This window comes from Glycine max, chromosome 2 (genome assembly GCF_000004515.6).
Source record: "Glycine max cultivar Williams 82 chromosome 2, Glycine_max_v4.0, whole genome shotgun sequence".
Lineage (NCBI taxonomy): Eukaryota > Viridiplantae > Streptophyta > Magnoliopsida > Fabales > Fabaceae > Glycine > Glycine max.
In genome coordinates this window covers 28,286,799-28,304,574 of record NC_016089.4, presented here as the reverse complement: position 1 = coordinate 28,304,574, position 17,776 = coordinate 28,286,799, and the positions used below count along the sequence as shown (strand labels likewise).

Sequence of the window (17,776 nt, the reverse complement as noted above, 5' to 3'; positions counted from 1 at the left end):
TTTATTAATTCTATCTTTTAATTTGGTCCTTCTAATTAAGTTACTAGTTTTAGTAAGGGTAAAAACAAAATGTTATGTTGACCGAAATCGCTATAATTTTTTATGGTGAAAATTTATCACAATTAGTAAAATATCAAATTGAAACTAATAAAAAATATAAATCATCAAATTGAAAAAAAAAAAAAAACGAGACTGTAAATAAAAATAAAATGCGAGAAATATAATTTGGCTTCCTTTTCTTTTCTCTTTTTGTATTGGATGATTTAACATTTTATAAAAAATTTAGATAACATACAACAAGCGATGTAAAATAAATATTTATCTTTTATGAAATGGCTATATAACTAAACTTATATCTAATAAAATATGTCGTCTCGTATTCTATTACTTGTGTATTAATTTGCCTTATAAAGTAACGGCATTTTACATAATTTTTCATACAATGCATTTCTATATATATATATATATATATATATATATATATATATATATATATATATATATATATATATATATGATAATCATCTTATTAAATATTTCTCAATATTTTTTTATTTCTAATTTTTTATTGGAAATTGTTGTAAGAGGATAACCATCCGGTTTTGTTCATACCCTTAAAAATTAACACAATATTAAGATTATTTTTGGTAAGAACTAGCTGAAAAGCTAGCTAATGAAAATGTAAAATAACATAAATGTACATATTCATATGATAATTTATATAAATTTCAATTTTATTTTATGGATTAAAATATATTTTGAGGTATTATAATTTTAGTTTTGATTAATCTATATTATTGTAATTTTTTATTTATAGATAAATTATTTTTATTATATTCTTAGTTTCAAATATTACAGTTTTTATATTATATATTCTACTATTAATCTAATTTAAAACCTTAAAATATTTTTAATCTAATTTTAAAATAAATTAAAATAGTACACTTACGTAAATATTATATTTTTATTATGTTAGTTAGCATAATAGTTAAAATAAGTCATATAATATAAAATTATTCAAAAAATAATATAAAAATAAAATAAAATAAATCTAATATGTATCATTGTTAGATTCACCAAGTATAATGTCGAAATAATAAATTAAATATTATATATAGTACAATGGTAAAAATAAAATATTGTAAAAAATATGTAGGAGGAATGAGTGAAAAAAAACAAACAAACAATAAATTTGTTTTATTTAGAAAGGTAATAAGAAAACTTAATAAATATTTAAAGGATAAAAATGGAATAAAATATTTAAAAAATAGAAGATAGAAAGTAACATTATAAAAAATATTATTTCAAGTAATATTTCAAAAAATACTAAAAACTATTAATATGATCTTATTTATTGAACAATCAAATAAACTTTTCTATTAGTAAAAAAATTATAAATTAGTAAAATAACTTGTCAAACATAGTCTAAATCTTTCAAAACCACATACAAAGATGTGAAAAAATATTTTTCAATTATAATAAAAGTATGTCTAAAATAAGATATGTAAAATAGAGAAATGCTAGTAGCACACTTTTTGACATGCTCTAATAAATATGTTATTTATTAAAATTTATATAAAATTCTAGGTGGGTCTTATCCTCTATTTTGTATATTTAATTCCCAACCTAGTGGGATTAACATGAATCCCAACCAATACAAAAATAGTTTAGTTTAATTAAACTAATTACATTGTCATCCAATTATAATTTGACATGTATGATAAATTGTAAAATTTTATATTAACTATTTTAAAAGTCATATTTAAGATTATTTCTAATTGATAAGCAATAAAAGGTATTTACCTTAATTAATAGTGAATGAAAAATAAAGTCTACAAAAATATGATAAAAAAGAGTGTTAGAGAATGTATTACTAGTACTATTTATATGAAATTAAATATACACTTTTATATACCATTACCACTTTGGAAAATGAATTACAAACCAGGCTATAGTATATATTTTATTTGAAAAGGGATAGAAATAAAAGAGAGAAAATTATACAAGCGTTATACAATATGACGTGAGACACGAAGAAAAATATTCAGTATCAATTAAGTGTCCAAATATATAAATCTATCATCATTGAGCATGTGAATCAATTAAGGTGAGGTTATTTTAGCTTAACTAGAGGTCTCAAATATGAGTTTTGGATATTAATTATTGCGATAAATGTTCAAAAAGAACTTTATCATCCACAATAATTACACGTAACTCAACAAAAATTGTTTTCAATGAAAAAACCACACCTCAAAAAATAAAGAAATTAAAGGAAAAATAAATGAGCTATGGGGCACTATTGAATTATTGAAGAGGAATTTTATATAACTTTCTAAAAAACATTATTTTGGTATTATTGTTGAAAAATTCTCTCTTGATATACACAAACTCTTTAACTATTGACTATTTTTTCCAAAAAAGTTAACAACATGATCTTTAATACACTTTTCATTAGTTAGAATTTTTAAGTTTAAACCACATATATCTTTCAGAAGAAATAATTGTATTCAAGTTTGATAGAAATTAAATATTGAGAGATAAAACTCTTCTTTCGAATATTTAATGCAGATTCATATCATGATTTTTTTTTTGTTAGAATTTGTTAGTGAATTTCACTTCTTTAACAAACTTTATTTATGATTTTATAATTTTAATAAATTTCAACAATATAATAATAAAATGGGTCTAAAAGAATGTGTTAACATGTGTAAGATTGTATGATATTTGTCATTCTCAAATTTTTTTCAAAGTATAATAATCATACTTCATAATACTCTCATTGTAGAGAGTTCAGAATTACAGACAACCCAACACTAGAAACACCTCATGGGATGTCTGTCCACAAAACATTTTTTCTTGTATAAAAGGAAAAGGTGGCTGTATAGATGAAGTTACTACTCTTCCATGTGGATCCAAAATTAAGTAAAAGGGAGTGAAGGTGGTACTTTGAGAAGGCGAAGCCACTCTCAGACTTTGTGGCCTTGTCAGACTTCACTCTGAGATGGATCAGACCCAATTGTCCATAGATCAGTCCCCACTCTCCCTCTGTTTATAGGACCCACCACATCCCCCCTCTTCTCCCTCCACACTCATCACAACACAACACTCTCACACACCTTCATACACACACTTTTTCACTCCCCCTTGCTTTCTCCATATACACACCCTCACATCACAATTCACACAACCCTCTCTCCCATTATTTCCTCTCATGGACAAGACAACGTCAACAACAACCTCCGAGAGAGAAACCCACGACTTCATGAACGTCGACTCGTTCTCCCAACTCCCTTTCATCCGCCCGGCTCCTCTCCTCAAAGAGAAGCCAGCCATTCGCCTCTTTGGCATCGAATTCGCCGGCGAAAACAACAACAATAACAACACCTCTGTTGTTGTCGCTTCGGCCGATGACTCTGAATCGGTCGAAACAACAACCAACAACAATAACAACAACAACCTCAACTCATTCGACCTCGACCCCACCAACAAGGATGACACCGCCACCGCCACCAATAGCACGAACGGCGAGAGTAGCCGCCGCTTCGAGTGCCACTACTGCTGCCGCAACTTCCCCACCTCCCAAGCCCTCGGCGGCCACCAGAACGCCCACAAACGCGAACGCCAGCACGCCAAACGCGCGCACCTCCAGTCCACGATGGTGCAGGGCAGCACCTTCTCCGACGCGCACCACGTCTACAACCTCATGAACTACCGCTACGGTTCCACTCCACCACCACCACCACCACCAACAATGCCTTATCCAACATGGAACAACAACAACAACACCACGCGCTTCTACGGAACAACAACGACTTCGTTTTCTCACCACCACCACCACCAACACCAACAACCTATTAACGGAAGCCCCTTAGCGTTTTGGAGAATCCCTAATGGCTCCACCAATAATAACAACCCTAGTTTCAGCCACGAGCATTCGTCGTTGCCGCCTTTGTTCGCGACCGAGGAAATAGCGAACGTGAGAACCTCGCAGGTTGTCGGAGCCTCGGGGCCAACGCAAAATCGCTACGTGTATGACTCGAAACGCGACCGTGTGAGTTTGGATCTTCATCTGTAATAGTAGTAACAGCATGTTTCTTGTTTCCAATAGTTTTCGTTCGTACATAGTATTATCATGAGCCAGTAATAACATCAACCCTATTATGATTATGATGGCACTACGAGAGAATCGAGGGATTTGCAGGCAGCGACTCTTTCTATAGAGCGACTTTGGGGACAAATTCCATAAAATATGAGAAATTTCTTCAAATTGTTTCCATTTTCTAATTCTTTCTTTCTTTCTTTTTATTTTACGTTAACAGTTCAATTTTAGAACATCTATATCCTGCATGTGGTTTAATTATCACAGTCTATTTAATTTTTAAATCAAGCTTGATTATCTGATCTCATTTTTTTTTTTATTTTCTAACCGTGAATGAATTCTTGAATTTAAAATCAGACACTATAATTAATAATTAACAAAACATGTTTTTTTATTATGATTTAATTAAGGGCATGGTATTAGTATATGATACTATATGTTATAGGTTTCAATTGCAAGTAATGTTCTATGTATGTATGTCTGTGTATGGTCATGCTCGTCGTCGTTTCTTGGTGTAGACTGGGGAAACTGTTTCACACGTGTGGGATTATGGAAAGGGTAAGAGACAGTTGTGTGCGCATGAACAATTTGTCGAGACACACGTGTGCCGAAATCCATCATATTGTCCAGGCAGGTGGGGTGATGAGAGAGGTGGGTTTCTGATTCAATGCAATTGTAATTGTGAAAGGTCATGATGATAAGGTTTGATGGGTCTGCTCAATTTTTGCAGAAAGAAAGTGATATTTCCATGCGATTAGCAGGCACCATTGCTCCCCCAAAATTAATTAATTTCTTTCAAAATTTACATGTGTGGTGAATATATCTTCCTTTTTCTTTTTTCTTTTTTTGTTTTTCACTCGCTTATTTACACCAGTGCAAATTGTAGATAGAGAATTAATGAAATGACAGGCATATGAATGAATATGAAGAATTGAAGATTCATAGATATCTTTCTATATATGTGTGTTTATATGGATATGTGGCTATGTAAATGGATCAGCTTAATATTATATCCTCTTGTATGTCTAAGATGCATGGTGGAACCTAGCTCCTACCTAGAGCTTAAGAGACAAAGTGTGAGCAATATCAAGGGTATTGGTCTTAGGGTTTAATTCTCTCTATGAATCAATAAATAGGAGAAGGAACATCTTTAAGAGCATGTGCATGTTGGTTATGCAACAACATGTTGGAGCTTTTTCTTTGATGTTCATGTAGTATAGCTAGGTTGACCCCAGATGACTCAACTGGGTGTAGATATTGAATCATCAAAGTGGTCCTAATGTTTTCTTGGAGGATCTAGAGGGGGGGTAGAATTAGAATTCGAGAGTTGATATATAATATGCATGTGTAATGATTCAAAATTGAAGTGACAACAGTCAATAATTATTACTAAGTTGATGATCGAGTACTGTTGACCCACAAGGTAGGAACGCATGGGTCACACTTCTTTTATATGCCCTTGTTTTTCCAAAACACAAATCCTCATCATCATCATTCATTCAAAGGAAGTGTGTGTGGTACCAACCAAGGGCTTTCATATGGGGCTTTAAAATGGCAAAACCAACCCTTCAGAAAAGGATGTGTCTCTTCTCTTTCCTTTTCCCTCTCAGGACTTTAAGGAACATATGAACATGGTAGTTACGCTGCCATCTTTATTTTTCCATCCTCTGTACAAATTGCTTTTATGTCTGATATACATAGAAAGATAGAGAGAGAAATAGATGTATGTTAGGTGGGTTAGCTTTCGTGAGGTGAGTAGAAATATGGGACTTTGGAGATTCCTTCTCTAGGGAAAGAGGGAAGGAGGAGAGGTACATGTTCTCTCCTTAACAATAATAGAGACTGATAGTTAGTACCGATGCTTCTGCATGTCTACTTTAATCATCTGTTATTTTGGCAGCACAAAGGGTCAGAGATTTATTTTGCAACAATGGGCACTACCCAATGTATTGCCTCACCTATAAAATTCAGAGGAAAAAGGCAATCAATCACACACACATGTTAGAGGTCCATTCTCCTCAATATTGTTGGGACATGCGATTTTGACTAGCAATACCAACATTCAGACAACACTCTTAATCCCTCCCCCACTTCTCCACAGCAGATAATTATATATAATATAACATATCTCCAAACGTTGATTAATCAGTATAAAGCTATTTTAATTTAATTAATGATTTTAATTCCACAACATTTTGACTCAGCTCAAATAGAATTATTTTTAATAAAAGATATATATGTAATCTAAAATTATAATAATAATAATTATATATAGTATAAGAAAAACCACATTAATGTCAGTGAAAACTTAAACCAGTTTTGTGAGGTGACTGGTAAACAATAAATGTGATTGCATGATCAAATATATTGGGCCTCCTGAATTAACTAGGTGAACAAGCTTAATCAGCACCGGCACAAATGTTCAACACTTAATTAGGTGGGATATACAATCCTTTGTCATGTCAACTATTATTTCCTACTTCAAGTTCTAACCATTTGTGCTTGCACATCAAATGTTTTGTTCTTTTAGGGGAAAAAAAAAAAAAGAAACAGGACGCACTGATGAGCAATAATACTAATTGATATATCATTTACAGTGTGTTTTAAAACTTGTAAAAAAAAAAATATGAAATCACATTTAAAATATGAAAATCATAATTATTAACTTCTTAAAATTACATGAGATAAAAAAAATCACGTGAAACCAAACTTCATTCAACTCTGGATATTGTACATTAGTTATTGTACATGCTAAACATTAGCAATTCTGGTTCCAGTATATATATGAGAGGTTTAGATGAAACAAAACTTCATTCAACTCTAGATATTTACATGTACTTATAAGGATCCAGTACTTTTCCACCAATCCATTTCTTACAAGTCTCGAGAAACTCTGCAATCTTCTAAGTCTGGTAATTAAAAATTATGACTTTGCTACACAGCTCTTGTTTGGCCATTTCATCTGCGTCTCCAGGCAATTGTACAAGACTTCAATGCAGTCGATCAATCATATTTTTGATGTACACATGCATACATCATGTCCTGCTGACAGAAGACTTCAGCAAAATACATATCATAAGTAATTATTCATTAATTATAGCTAAATATGCTGCTATGGTATTACCGATTTTCTTACGGATCGATTTCTGTTTAACATGCTAGATAAAACAAATAAATTATGTAAGTATGAAAGACATTTTAAGCTATATGGTTTAGTGATATTCCATTCCCAGAAAACATATTAAGCTATATGTTTTTTAAATAATCAAATTAATTTATTTTGCATTATATTTCTAAATAATTTAAAATAAAAATCTTATAAAGAATATTTAAGAAAAGCATTTAAAAAATAATAATAAACAAGGAACCAAAACAATCATTTTGTTAATGAGACTCTCAAACTGTACGTTTATTGGATGATTTAACATAATGTCATTTTCTGAAAATTATACATATATACAAGTATGTTTTATAGTTGCTAACCCACCTTAGAATATTCTCAAAATGATTGCATGTTAATTTTAGGGTTGTTTTAAATTTTACTTGAATATACTCATGTTCGTGCATATTTAATGTTCAAGTAAAATGATTTTAATTTGTCTTTATAAATATGTTTAGATTAAAATAGTATCACTCACATAACACACCTAAATGCATATACAATGATGCTATCATTATGTAGTGATGATGGTTGTTAAATTCTTCAGTTAACTCGTTAATTCTTATGAGTTTACGAGTCTATTTATCTTTTGTGAGTTAACTTGTGTGTAATTTCTTTTTTTAGTAGATTCTGGATAGACTCTCGAATTGATCACTGAGTCAACAAGTTAGCAAGTTAAAAAATTAGACCAAAATGTAAATCGTTTTGAGTTATTTTTTTATCACTTTAGTGTTTAACATATCTTCATTTAGTATATTATTTCCGAATAAAAAATTCTCACATTTAATAACATCAAATCCTTGTTATCTAATAACATCAAACTCTCGATGAAAATTATCTACAACTACCATAACATCTGTAAGTTATAATCTAGTAGTGATACATTACTTGACTTAATTATTTAAGTATTTTGAAATTTATGATTTATTATTTTTCTTGTTTATATTGTTGAAATGTTATTTATAAATATTTTATTATTATTTTCATATGAAGTGGATTCTTACGAGTATATGAGTCGAGTCTATAGAACTCTCACAAATTTACGTAAACTTTTAAGTTTGATAATCTTGGCGGTGGTTGAAATCATTTTCAAAAACCTTAAAACCTATGAAGTCTTAATTTCATATTTGTAATGATTAAAAGCATATATGAACTTTAATTTTTAATTTGGCATATACTACCTTCATCTGGTTCTGTTTTGTTAAATACTCTTAATTAGTATATATTATTTTTATATACATCAATTTCTCTATTCAAACAATTATTTTTTAGCAGCATCTATATCATTATTTGAAAATATTAATTATCAAAAAAAATTTACTAACAAAGTCCTCGAAAGTCTATATTTCAATATTTCTACACAAGCTTCGTATTATGCATCAAATATCGATTTATCAAATACTAGTTGGGAACAATTATTATAGAGAAATAAAAAAGAAATCAAGATACTTATTTCCTTTGTTGTATTTCTTAGTCCGATGAGCCAAAATAACTTAATTACAATTAAGAGATATAGTGTTGCATTTTAAAGAGAGTATTCTTTTTAGTCACGTGTCAATTTTTTAATTGGACGGATTGGGATGGTAACGTGCTATTTCAACTCGCAAAGGAAAAATAAATAAAAAACCATGAAAATTATTTTTTAGACTAAATTATTATTTTGGTTTTTTAATTTATTTTCAAAGTTTGTTTTAATTCTTTAATTATTAAATGATTCAATTTAATCTTCTAATTTTAAAAAATATTCAATTAAGTCATTCTGTCCAAATTGAAGTTAATGGTATCAATGAATTGGAGATAGTGTCAATTTTACATTTTATGACAATTAAAAGCCACCAATTAATAACTAGTTTTCGTGCATATTGACAATTTCAAAACTCTGCCACTAATTATTTTTAAAAGAAATAGCACAAATTAGTTCAAATCATATAAAATCCTAACCAAATTCCAAATCAAATCTCAAATACAAATAAAAAACCAGATAAAAAAATGGGAAAAGAAGCAAGAGCTATAATTTGAAACGCTAACATTCGATCTCAACCACCGTCGCGTTCTCCTCTATTTCTCTCCACTCTCACGAACTGTACTAGAGAGTCTTGAATGGCTTGGAGAAGCTTCTTCTACATATGGTAGCCTCGTTCCAATTAAGCCATAGCTAGCAGGGCTAATTGTCGAGTGACACCTGGGTGGGGAGCAACTCAACCCTTGTGCGGTCGTTGGAGAAGTCAGAAGAGGTGTAGAATGCAATCTGGCTCGTCATGGGGATCATGGAGGTAGAAATTGTGGCGGACGTGTGGGACTTTGACATTGTGAAGCACACGATGCACGATGTGGGCCCCATAGACGTCCTGCTTTTGAATTACAACATGTTCATGTTGCTTCTTCCTAACATAAATCTAATGGCAACATTGAATCTCCTCAAGTTCGCGTGAGGTTTTTTGATTATGGGTTGGGATTCTTAGTTTTTGTGAGTAATGGTTTAAAGAACGTGAAAGAAGGGATTGGAGATTTGGTTTTTTGTTTTATAATAATTCATAATTCCTTTTTTAATTTAAAAAATTACAATAATAATAGTGATGATTAGAACTTTATTCAATGAGACTTATTAGATTACCAAAAAGTGTGAGAACGACGACACATGTATCTAGCGTTAACATTGATAACTCCAATTTGGATGGAATGACCTAATTGAACTATTTATAAGAATCAAATTATTAATTTGAGGAGGCAAACTTAATATAAGTCAAGCCTATCACATTGCATAAGAACACATAAAATATACCTGCATTTAATTGAATGATCTATCGAACCAAGAATTAGCTAGGTATATGCATCAAAGCAAAACGTTAAGGAAAGTAATTACAATGGTTCAATTTGTTTTATTGTAAGAATAAAAAAAGATAATAAGGTGAATGAATCATTAATGAAGACATTGTCTACAAACTTCAGTGGAGGTGGACTCCTTTGTCGACTGTTTTCCACCGAACCAGTACATATGAACAAATGATCCCTTAAACCTAAATAATGCCTCAACCAACCATGAATGTACCTGTTCATAGGATTCTATGCATACTTTAATATATGAAAATAAAACTTAATTTTTAACCCATTAACTATTTTAGTGAACAAGACTTTACTAATTAAAGCCTAATTTTTCGTTTCATGGCTTAATGCAAGACATTATTAAAGAAAATTGAACTCACACTATTAGAAAATATGTTTTCTACATCGGTTATTTATGACTTTCAACATCGGTTTTTCAACCGATGTTGAAAGTACCGACGTTGATAATATTATCGTTAACATCGGTTTTTCAAAAACCGATGTTAAAGTAAAATTACCAACATCGGTTATATAAATAACCGATGTTGCTAATATGAATTACACCCAGAAAATGTATATTAATATTGAAAGTTAACATCGGTTTTTACAAAAAACCGATGTTAACGAATGTGTTACTGTTGACAGTTAACATCGGTTTTTTACAGAAAACCGATGTTAACGTTGTTAACGTTCGTTAACATCGGTTTTTTATAAAAACCGATGTTAACGAATGTGTTACTGTTGACAGTTAACATCGGTTTTTATAAAAAACCGATGTTAACGAATGTGTTATTATTGACAATTAACATCGGTTTTTATAACAAACCGATGTTAACGAATATGTTACTATTCACAGTTAACATCGGTTTTTATGAAAACCGATGTTAACGTGGGTTAACATCGGTTTTTTCAAAAAACTGATGTTAACGGATGTGTTACTATTGATAGTTAACATCGGTGTTTTCAAAAAACCGATGTTAACCCATGTTAACATCGATTTTTTATAAAAACCGATGTTAACGAATGTGTTATTATTGAATTTTAACATCGGTTTTTTACAGAAAACCGATGTTAACGAATGTGTTATTGTTGACAGTTAACATCGGTTTTTTTAAAAAACCGATGTTAACGAATGTGTTATTATTGAATTTTAACATCGGTTTTTTACAGAAAACCGATGTTAACCCACGTTAACATCGGTTTTTATAAAAAACCGATGTTGTTTTCAGGAATTTTTTTTATATAATGTCTTTGTTTTTACAAAAAACCAAAATTTAACCTGTAAATTTAAAATCAGACCACACAGCACACAACATATATCATTTGCATTCAGTTTTCAAATAGATTTTAGCAAAAAACTAGCTATCAACAAAGGTTGTTCAATGTTAAGATGAAACAACAATTGTAAAAAATATAATGCAAAGTACGTAAACTAATTTATTAACCTAAAGTTACATAGTTGCCTAACATCCTATGTTTGATTTCTAACTTTTAGATAATATTGTGCCCACTGTATGCGAAGTGCCTTAAATCTCTCTGCTTCCAATGGTCTAACTTCATTAAAATACTGCATGATGAAATAAAAAAATAAATTAATAATGTAATAACAATTATAAAAAAACCAAATTTGTTTGTAATAAACAATTACCGTCTCCCAATTATTCCTGAAAGATCCTAAGATTATGGTGGACATCCAGTGCATCACGTAGTAGCCACATTCAGTGATTCCTTTTTATCTATTACACTAAATACATAATGAAATTTGGATATTAATTAAACGTTAACTACAATTAGTGTACACACACATAAAATATATATAAGTAGAACTTTTATTTAAATCACGTACCTTAACAACAATCCACCTAGCAGCAGCCTTGGATTTCGGTTGTGGAGTATCATCAAGTCCTTTCAAAGCACTAGTGTTGAATATAAGGAACATTAAAATATTGATGTTGTTGAGTTATGCCAATGAAAATGTATTGAAAACAATACTGACCTGTTAATTATTCCCTTAAGGTAGTTGTCTGGCCTGTTATGCAAAGAACAAAACCAGACAACTAGGTTTTCCTTAGGTAGAATGACGACCATTTGCCAGTGTCCACTGCAGTAGAGACGAATATAGTTTATTGTAGTAGTATAGATTATTTAAATTCAATTATTGTGTTTGACTTACCTATTCAGATAGGCTCCAAGGTAAACATCTCGTTTTGAACTCTGTATCCAACTCTTGATGTAACTTTCGGATTCAAATTGTGATTGTCCAGATCTCTGAATGGACTGTGGCTCGAGGAATCCATACACATCAGAATTCCCCGCTCGCACACTTGTCTCAGTCAGATGGCTGTGTTGTTAAGTCAAAGTTAATTATGTATGAATTTAAAACAATTACTTTGGTAATTAATAGTAATCTAAAATGACTTACAGAATCCACAACTGTATAACTGATATGCTGAGACATTGACCACCATGTGCAATTTCAGAGAGATCTTCGTGCTTTATATACAATGGGAAGTTTTGATTAAACACCCCGAATATGGTAGCATCCCACATAACCTGGAGCGGCTTCAAAAACAGTTGTGGGATGGTCAATGTCATCAGGTACAGGGGATCATCGACCTCTTCATCCGGGCTTTCTGGAGGTTTTGCTGGAGACACAGCTGCCTATTGATAAAACATAGTTAATTAGCAAGTTTTGATTACAGTGAACAAATTAATTGAAAAAAATAAACATATAATCAGAGTAAAATACCTGTTCTGATAAACGCTTCACAAGATGTGTTGGCCAAGCAAGGAAAGTGTTAAGTGCCTGCCCCACTAAGGTAACCTCGGCAGTGGGTACAGGAACGAGAGCCTCTGTATCTTTAACCTCCTCAACACCAACCTTGACTTGGCCATGCAACAACAGGATGTTGTGAACTGTTGTGGATCCCTCGTAAAGTCTTCCTAGGGCAACCAAGCGGAAAGGATTTTCTTCAATATATAGGCCGCATTTGTCTGAGTCACCCATCCCTGGATTGTTCCCTGAGGGAGCAACACAACTCTCCTTTGTACTGACACGAGGACCTGAGGGACCAACCTCTGGCTCTGGAGGTAGTGCAATTCCCTGTGATTGCATCCGAGACTGAAACTGCGACTGCATCTGGCTGAAGGATTCCATCATCTTTCGAGTCACTTTTTCTGTGATTGACTCCTCCAGTTGGTCTCTGATTTGTTGGGTCAGCTGTTCTAGGTCTTCAAGAGGCATGGAGGAAGAACTGCGGGATGTTCGTGAAGCTGATCCAAAGTATTGCTTTATGGTGACACCGGCTCCAACAGCACGAACACGGCCAGGGTGCTCTGGTCGCCCAATGGCAGCAGTCAGGATATCCTGACGTCCATGGGGGACAAACGATCCCTGTGACGCCTGCTCGTCCAAAGAATCCTGTACCGAACACATATTTGTCCAAGGAATTCACAAAATACACAAAGATAATTACAATTATTAATTAAAAATGACTTACAATCCTGTCAGCTATTTCTTTTGCTGCCTCAGACGTCATCTGTCCAGTTTTCTTCGTGTGGGCCATCTTCCATTTCACGTGGCGTCTGATGGGAGATGGAGGGTCAATGATGCCCTCAGTGCTTCCAGACTGGGCAGCTTCTTCCAGTCTTTTCTTTGCCTTCTCAGCCATGAGCTTTTCTTCTAAATATTCATAACCCCCACGAGACAATACGTGGGGGGCAGTGTTTTGCTTCTGGGAGGCCTGTGCCTTTTTTCGTACATCCTGCAAAAGTTTAACATTAATGAAAATGATTATTACAATAAATTATAAGAAATGATTTTGTTGTGGAAAACAACTAAAATGACAAAGTACATACCTCCCATGAGGGGTCTCTACGGGTCTGACAAAACTGAGTCCATTTCTCCTTGCTAATGCCATATTTTTCACAGACAATGTCGTCCGCACCGTCCTTGTCGACTGCAAGTGCCCATTTCCTAGTCAAGTCAGATTTAAATTGCCTCCAGCGCTCGCCGACAATCTGAAGAATTTTCTTCTTTGTCCTATTGTCAGAAGCTTCAGGGATTTGAAATTCCGCCTGACAAACAATAAATTAGGTGTCGTTGTACGTGAATCACCAATTTAGACTATTAACGCAAATCCACGAAGAAAACTCAAATACCTGAATATCACTTTTTCTGTGATTGACTCCTCCAGTTGGTCTCTGATTTGTTGGGTCAGCTGTTCTAGGTCTTCAAGAGGCATGGAGGAAGAACTGCGGGATGTTCGTGAAGCTGATCCAAAGTATTGCTTTATGGTGACACCGGCTCCAACAGCACGAACACGGCCAGGGTGCTCTGGTCGCCCAATGGCAGCAGTCAGGATATCCTGACGTCCATGGGGGACAAACGATCCCTGTGACGCCTGCTCGTCCAAAGAATCCTGTACCGAACACATATTTGTCCAAGGAATTCACAAAATACACAAAGATAATTACAATCCTGTCAGCTATTTCTTTTGCTGCCTCAGACGTCATCTGTCCAGTTTTCTTCGTGCGGGCCATCTTCCATTTCACGTGGCGTCTGAAGGGAGATGGAGGGTCAATGATGCCCTCAGTGCTTCCAGACTGGGCAGCTTCTTCCAGTCTTTTCTTTGCCTTCTCAGCCATGAGCTTTTCTTCTAAATATTCATAACCCCCACGAGACAATACGTGGGGGCAGTGTTTTGCTTCTGGGAGGCCTGTGCCTTTTTTCGTACATCCTGCAAAAGTTTAACATTAATGAAAATGATTATTACAATAAATTATAAGAAATGATTTTGTTGTGGAAAACAACTAAAATGACAAAGTACATACCTCCCATGAGGGGTCTCTACGGGTCTGACAAAACTGAGTCCATTTCTCCTTGCTAATGCCATATTTTTCACAGACAATGTCGTCCGCACCGTCCTTGTCGACTGCAAGTGCCCATTTCCTAGTCAAGTCAGATTTAAATTGCCTCCAGCGCTCGCCGACAATCTGAAGAATTTTCTTCTTTGTCCTATTGTCAGAAGCTTCAGGGATTTGAAATTCCGCCTGACAAACAATAAATTAGGTTTTGTTGTAAGTAAATAACAAATTTAGACTATTAAAGAAAATCAACGAAGAAAACTCAAATACCTGAATATCCTCCCATATCAAATCCTTCTGAGCAGTAGGGACTTCCTTCCAGGTGTCATATGTCACGTCGACCTTATCACGAGCGACAATCCCCAAATATGTTCTTAATTTCTTCTTGTAGGGACCGTCGGCCTTGCCGGTAGCAGGATCGACGTTGACCACAGGTCTTTCTGCCCCAGGTGGTCTAGTGGCCAATGATCGTAGCCGTGTCGCCTTGCGTGTCCGCTTCAACGTAAATGGAGACACATCAGCGTTTGCAGGAGGAGGAGGAAGAGGAGGAGGAGGCGAGGCAGGTGGAGTATCCATGGTCCTTTAAAGAAAAAAAGTTGAGTTAGTTAATATTATCAAAAAACACTGTATGAGTTATGTAAATGAATGTACCGAAATGAAATATTATATTAGAAAATTACGTTAGACGATGTTAATTAATTCTCCTTCATCATGATCATTACGATTAGCATGAACATCGTCAGCTTCTTCTTCTCCAACGTTGTTAGAAGTCATTTGTGTAGACAAAGGACTAACATAAGTGTCCATGTATGAATCATCATCTTCTACATTAACACCAATTGTTTTCCCGTTTAGAACCACAGACCACCTTTCATCACAAGGGTCTTGCACATAAAATACTTGCTTAGCTTGTTCTGCCATGATGAAAAGGTCATTCTGGTAAGCTAGTTTCTTTAAGTCTACCAACGTAAATCCTATATCATCAGTCCGCACACCGGTGTTGCTGTCAACCCACTTACATTTGAAAACACAAACAGTAAATTTGACATAGTTAAGCTCCCATATTTCATCAATGAAGCCAAAGTAAGGGATTGAAGCTACAAAGGGATTGTCATCATGTACAGTTGCAAAGTGTTGAGATTCAGCCCTTAGGGTGACCCCGCTGTTTTGCATTGTACTTTTGTCATCTTGTGCTTTTGTGTAAAAGGAATACTTGTTTATGTCGTATCCTTGCCAAGTTATAACATTTCTTTTAGGCCCATGAGCTAGCTTTCTTAATGTTTCAGAAGCATTTTCGTCAGCAAAGATTGTATCTTTAAACCAATCAGAGAAAGTCTTGTTATGATTTTTCAAGACCCAGTTCTTTGACATTTTTGGATTACTTTGTTTGACTAAATGTTGATGCTGAACTATGTATGACAAAACTTCATTACTGTTATTCAATACATACAAGTGAGCTTGTAACAAATCTTCTACACTTGGAGTGATAACATGCAATCCTCTTGAACCTTTACCGCCCACTCTGTCATCATGGCGAGACTCAGGAAGGCCAACAGGTTTAGCCTTTTCAATGTATTCTGAACAAAATTCAACGGCTTCTTCTGCGATGTACCTTTCAACAATAGATGCTTCTGGACGATGTAGATTCTTGGTATACCCTTTTAAGATCTTCATGTAGCGCTCAACCGGATACATCCAGCGCAGATAAACAGGACCACAACATTTGATTTCTCTGACCAAGTGAACAATTAAGTGGACCATGATGTCAAAGAAAGCAGGAGGAAAATACATCTCCAACTGGCACAGTATAATTACAGCCTCGTTTTCCAAGTCATCAAACTTGACCGGATCAAGGACTTTGCTACATATGGCATTGAAGAAAAAGCACAGGCGAGTTATGGCTAACCTGACTTTGTTAGGCAAAATGTCTCGTATGGCCACGGCTAACAATTGTTGCATCAACACGTGACAATCATGAGACTTTAACCCCACCAGTTTAAGCTCCTTGAACTGCACAAGGCTCTTAATATTTGAAGAGTATCCTTGTGGTACTTTAACCTGGCGCAGACACTGGCACAAACTGATCTTCTCCTTTCTGGATAAAGTATGACAAGCTGGAGGCAAGTATATTTTTTTACCATCAGACCTTGGATGCAACTGCGATCGTATGCCCATGTCAGCTAGATCTTGACGGGTATTTAGACCATCTTTCGTCTTGCCCTGAATGTTAAGGAGTGTCCCAATGACACTGTCACATACATTTTTCTCTACATGCATAACATCAATACAATGTCTAACATCTAGATCAGACCAGTACGGAAGATCAAAGAAAATGGACCTTTTCTTCCATATGCAACTCTTACTTTTATCCTTCTTTTGGGTCTTTCCAAATACAGTATTAAGGTGTTCAACCCGTTGGAAGACCTGCTCACCAGTTAACGGTGTCCGCGCAGTTTCGTGCTCTTGACTTCCATTAAAAGCTTTTTTCAATCTTCTGTAAGGGTGATGAGCTTTTAGAAAACGGCGATGTCTAGTGTACACTGTTTTTCTACCATGTTTCAGTTGTATGTAGCTTGTGTCTTCTTCACAGATGGGACATGCAAGATGACCCTTAACACTATAACCGCTGAGATTCCCATATGCTGGAAAGTCATTAATGGTACAAAATAGCATTGCACGCATTTGAAAAGTCTCCTTGCGAAACCCATCAAACACTAAAACCCCCTCATCCCACAACTTTCTCAGGTCTTCAATCAACGGACTTAGATAAACATCAATGTCATTTCCTGGTTGTCTTGGGCCTGATATCATCATAGACAACATCATGT

The 17,776-nt window shown here is 34.0% G+C and overlaps 1 protein-coding gene and 1 long non-coding RNA gene across 4 annotated transcripts; one reads left to right on the top strand and one right to left on the bottom strand.

The window, feature by feature from the left end:
• Positions 1 to 2,951: 2,951 nt before the first annotated feature.
• On the top strand, positions 2,952 to 5,106 carry LOC102668495 (zinc finger protein 8). 2 transcript variants are annotated; one of them, XM_006575130.3, is made up of 3 exons: positions 2,954 to 4,051; positions 4,618 to 4,750; positions 4,830 to 5,101. In XM_006575130.3, the coding sequence occupies exons 1-3, from the start codon at positions 3,212 to 3,214 to the stop codon at positions 4,838 to 4,840; spliced, it is 984 nt and encodes a 327-aa protein (XP_006575193.2). In that variant the 5' UTR covers positions 2,954 to 3,211; the 3' UTR covers positions 4,841 to 5,101. The 2 variants fall into 2 exon arrangements, with proteins under 2 accessions (XP_040869451.1, XP_006575193.2); XM_041013517.1 differs by having other exon boundaries at positions 2,952 to 4,051; positions 4,618 to 5,106.
• Positions 5,107 to 11,401: 6,295 nt separating this feature from the next.
• On the bottom strand, positions 11,402 to 11,988 carry LOC121174334 (uncharacterized). 2 transcript variants are annotated; one of them, XR_005890380.1, is made up of 2 exons: positions 11,929 to 11,988; positions 11,402 to 11,649 (listed from the first exon to the last, which is right to left on the bottom strand). It is a non-coding gene; the product is annotated as an uncharacterized lncRNA (long non-coding RNA). The 2 variants fall into 2 exon arrangements; XR_005890381.1 differs by lacking the exon at positions 11,929 to 11,988 and adding an exon at positions 11,731 to 11,789.
• Positions 11,989 to 17,776: the final 5,788 nt, after the last annotated feature.

Excerpts from the sequence above, each read along its gene's own strand:
- LOC102668495 (XM_041013517.1), top strand. The coding sequence starts at position 3,212 with ATGGACAAGACAACGTCAACAACAACCTCCGAGAGAGAAACCCACGAC. Across the intron at positions 4,052-4,617 it reads ATGACTCGAAACGCGACCGT|ACTGGGGAAACTGTTTCACA; the intron begins GTGAGTTTGGAT and ends TTCTTGGTGTAG.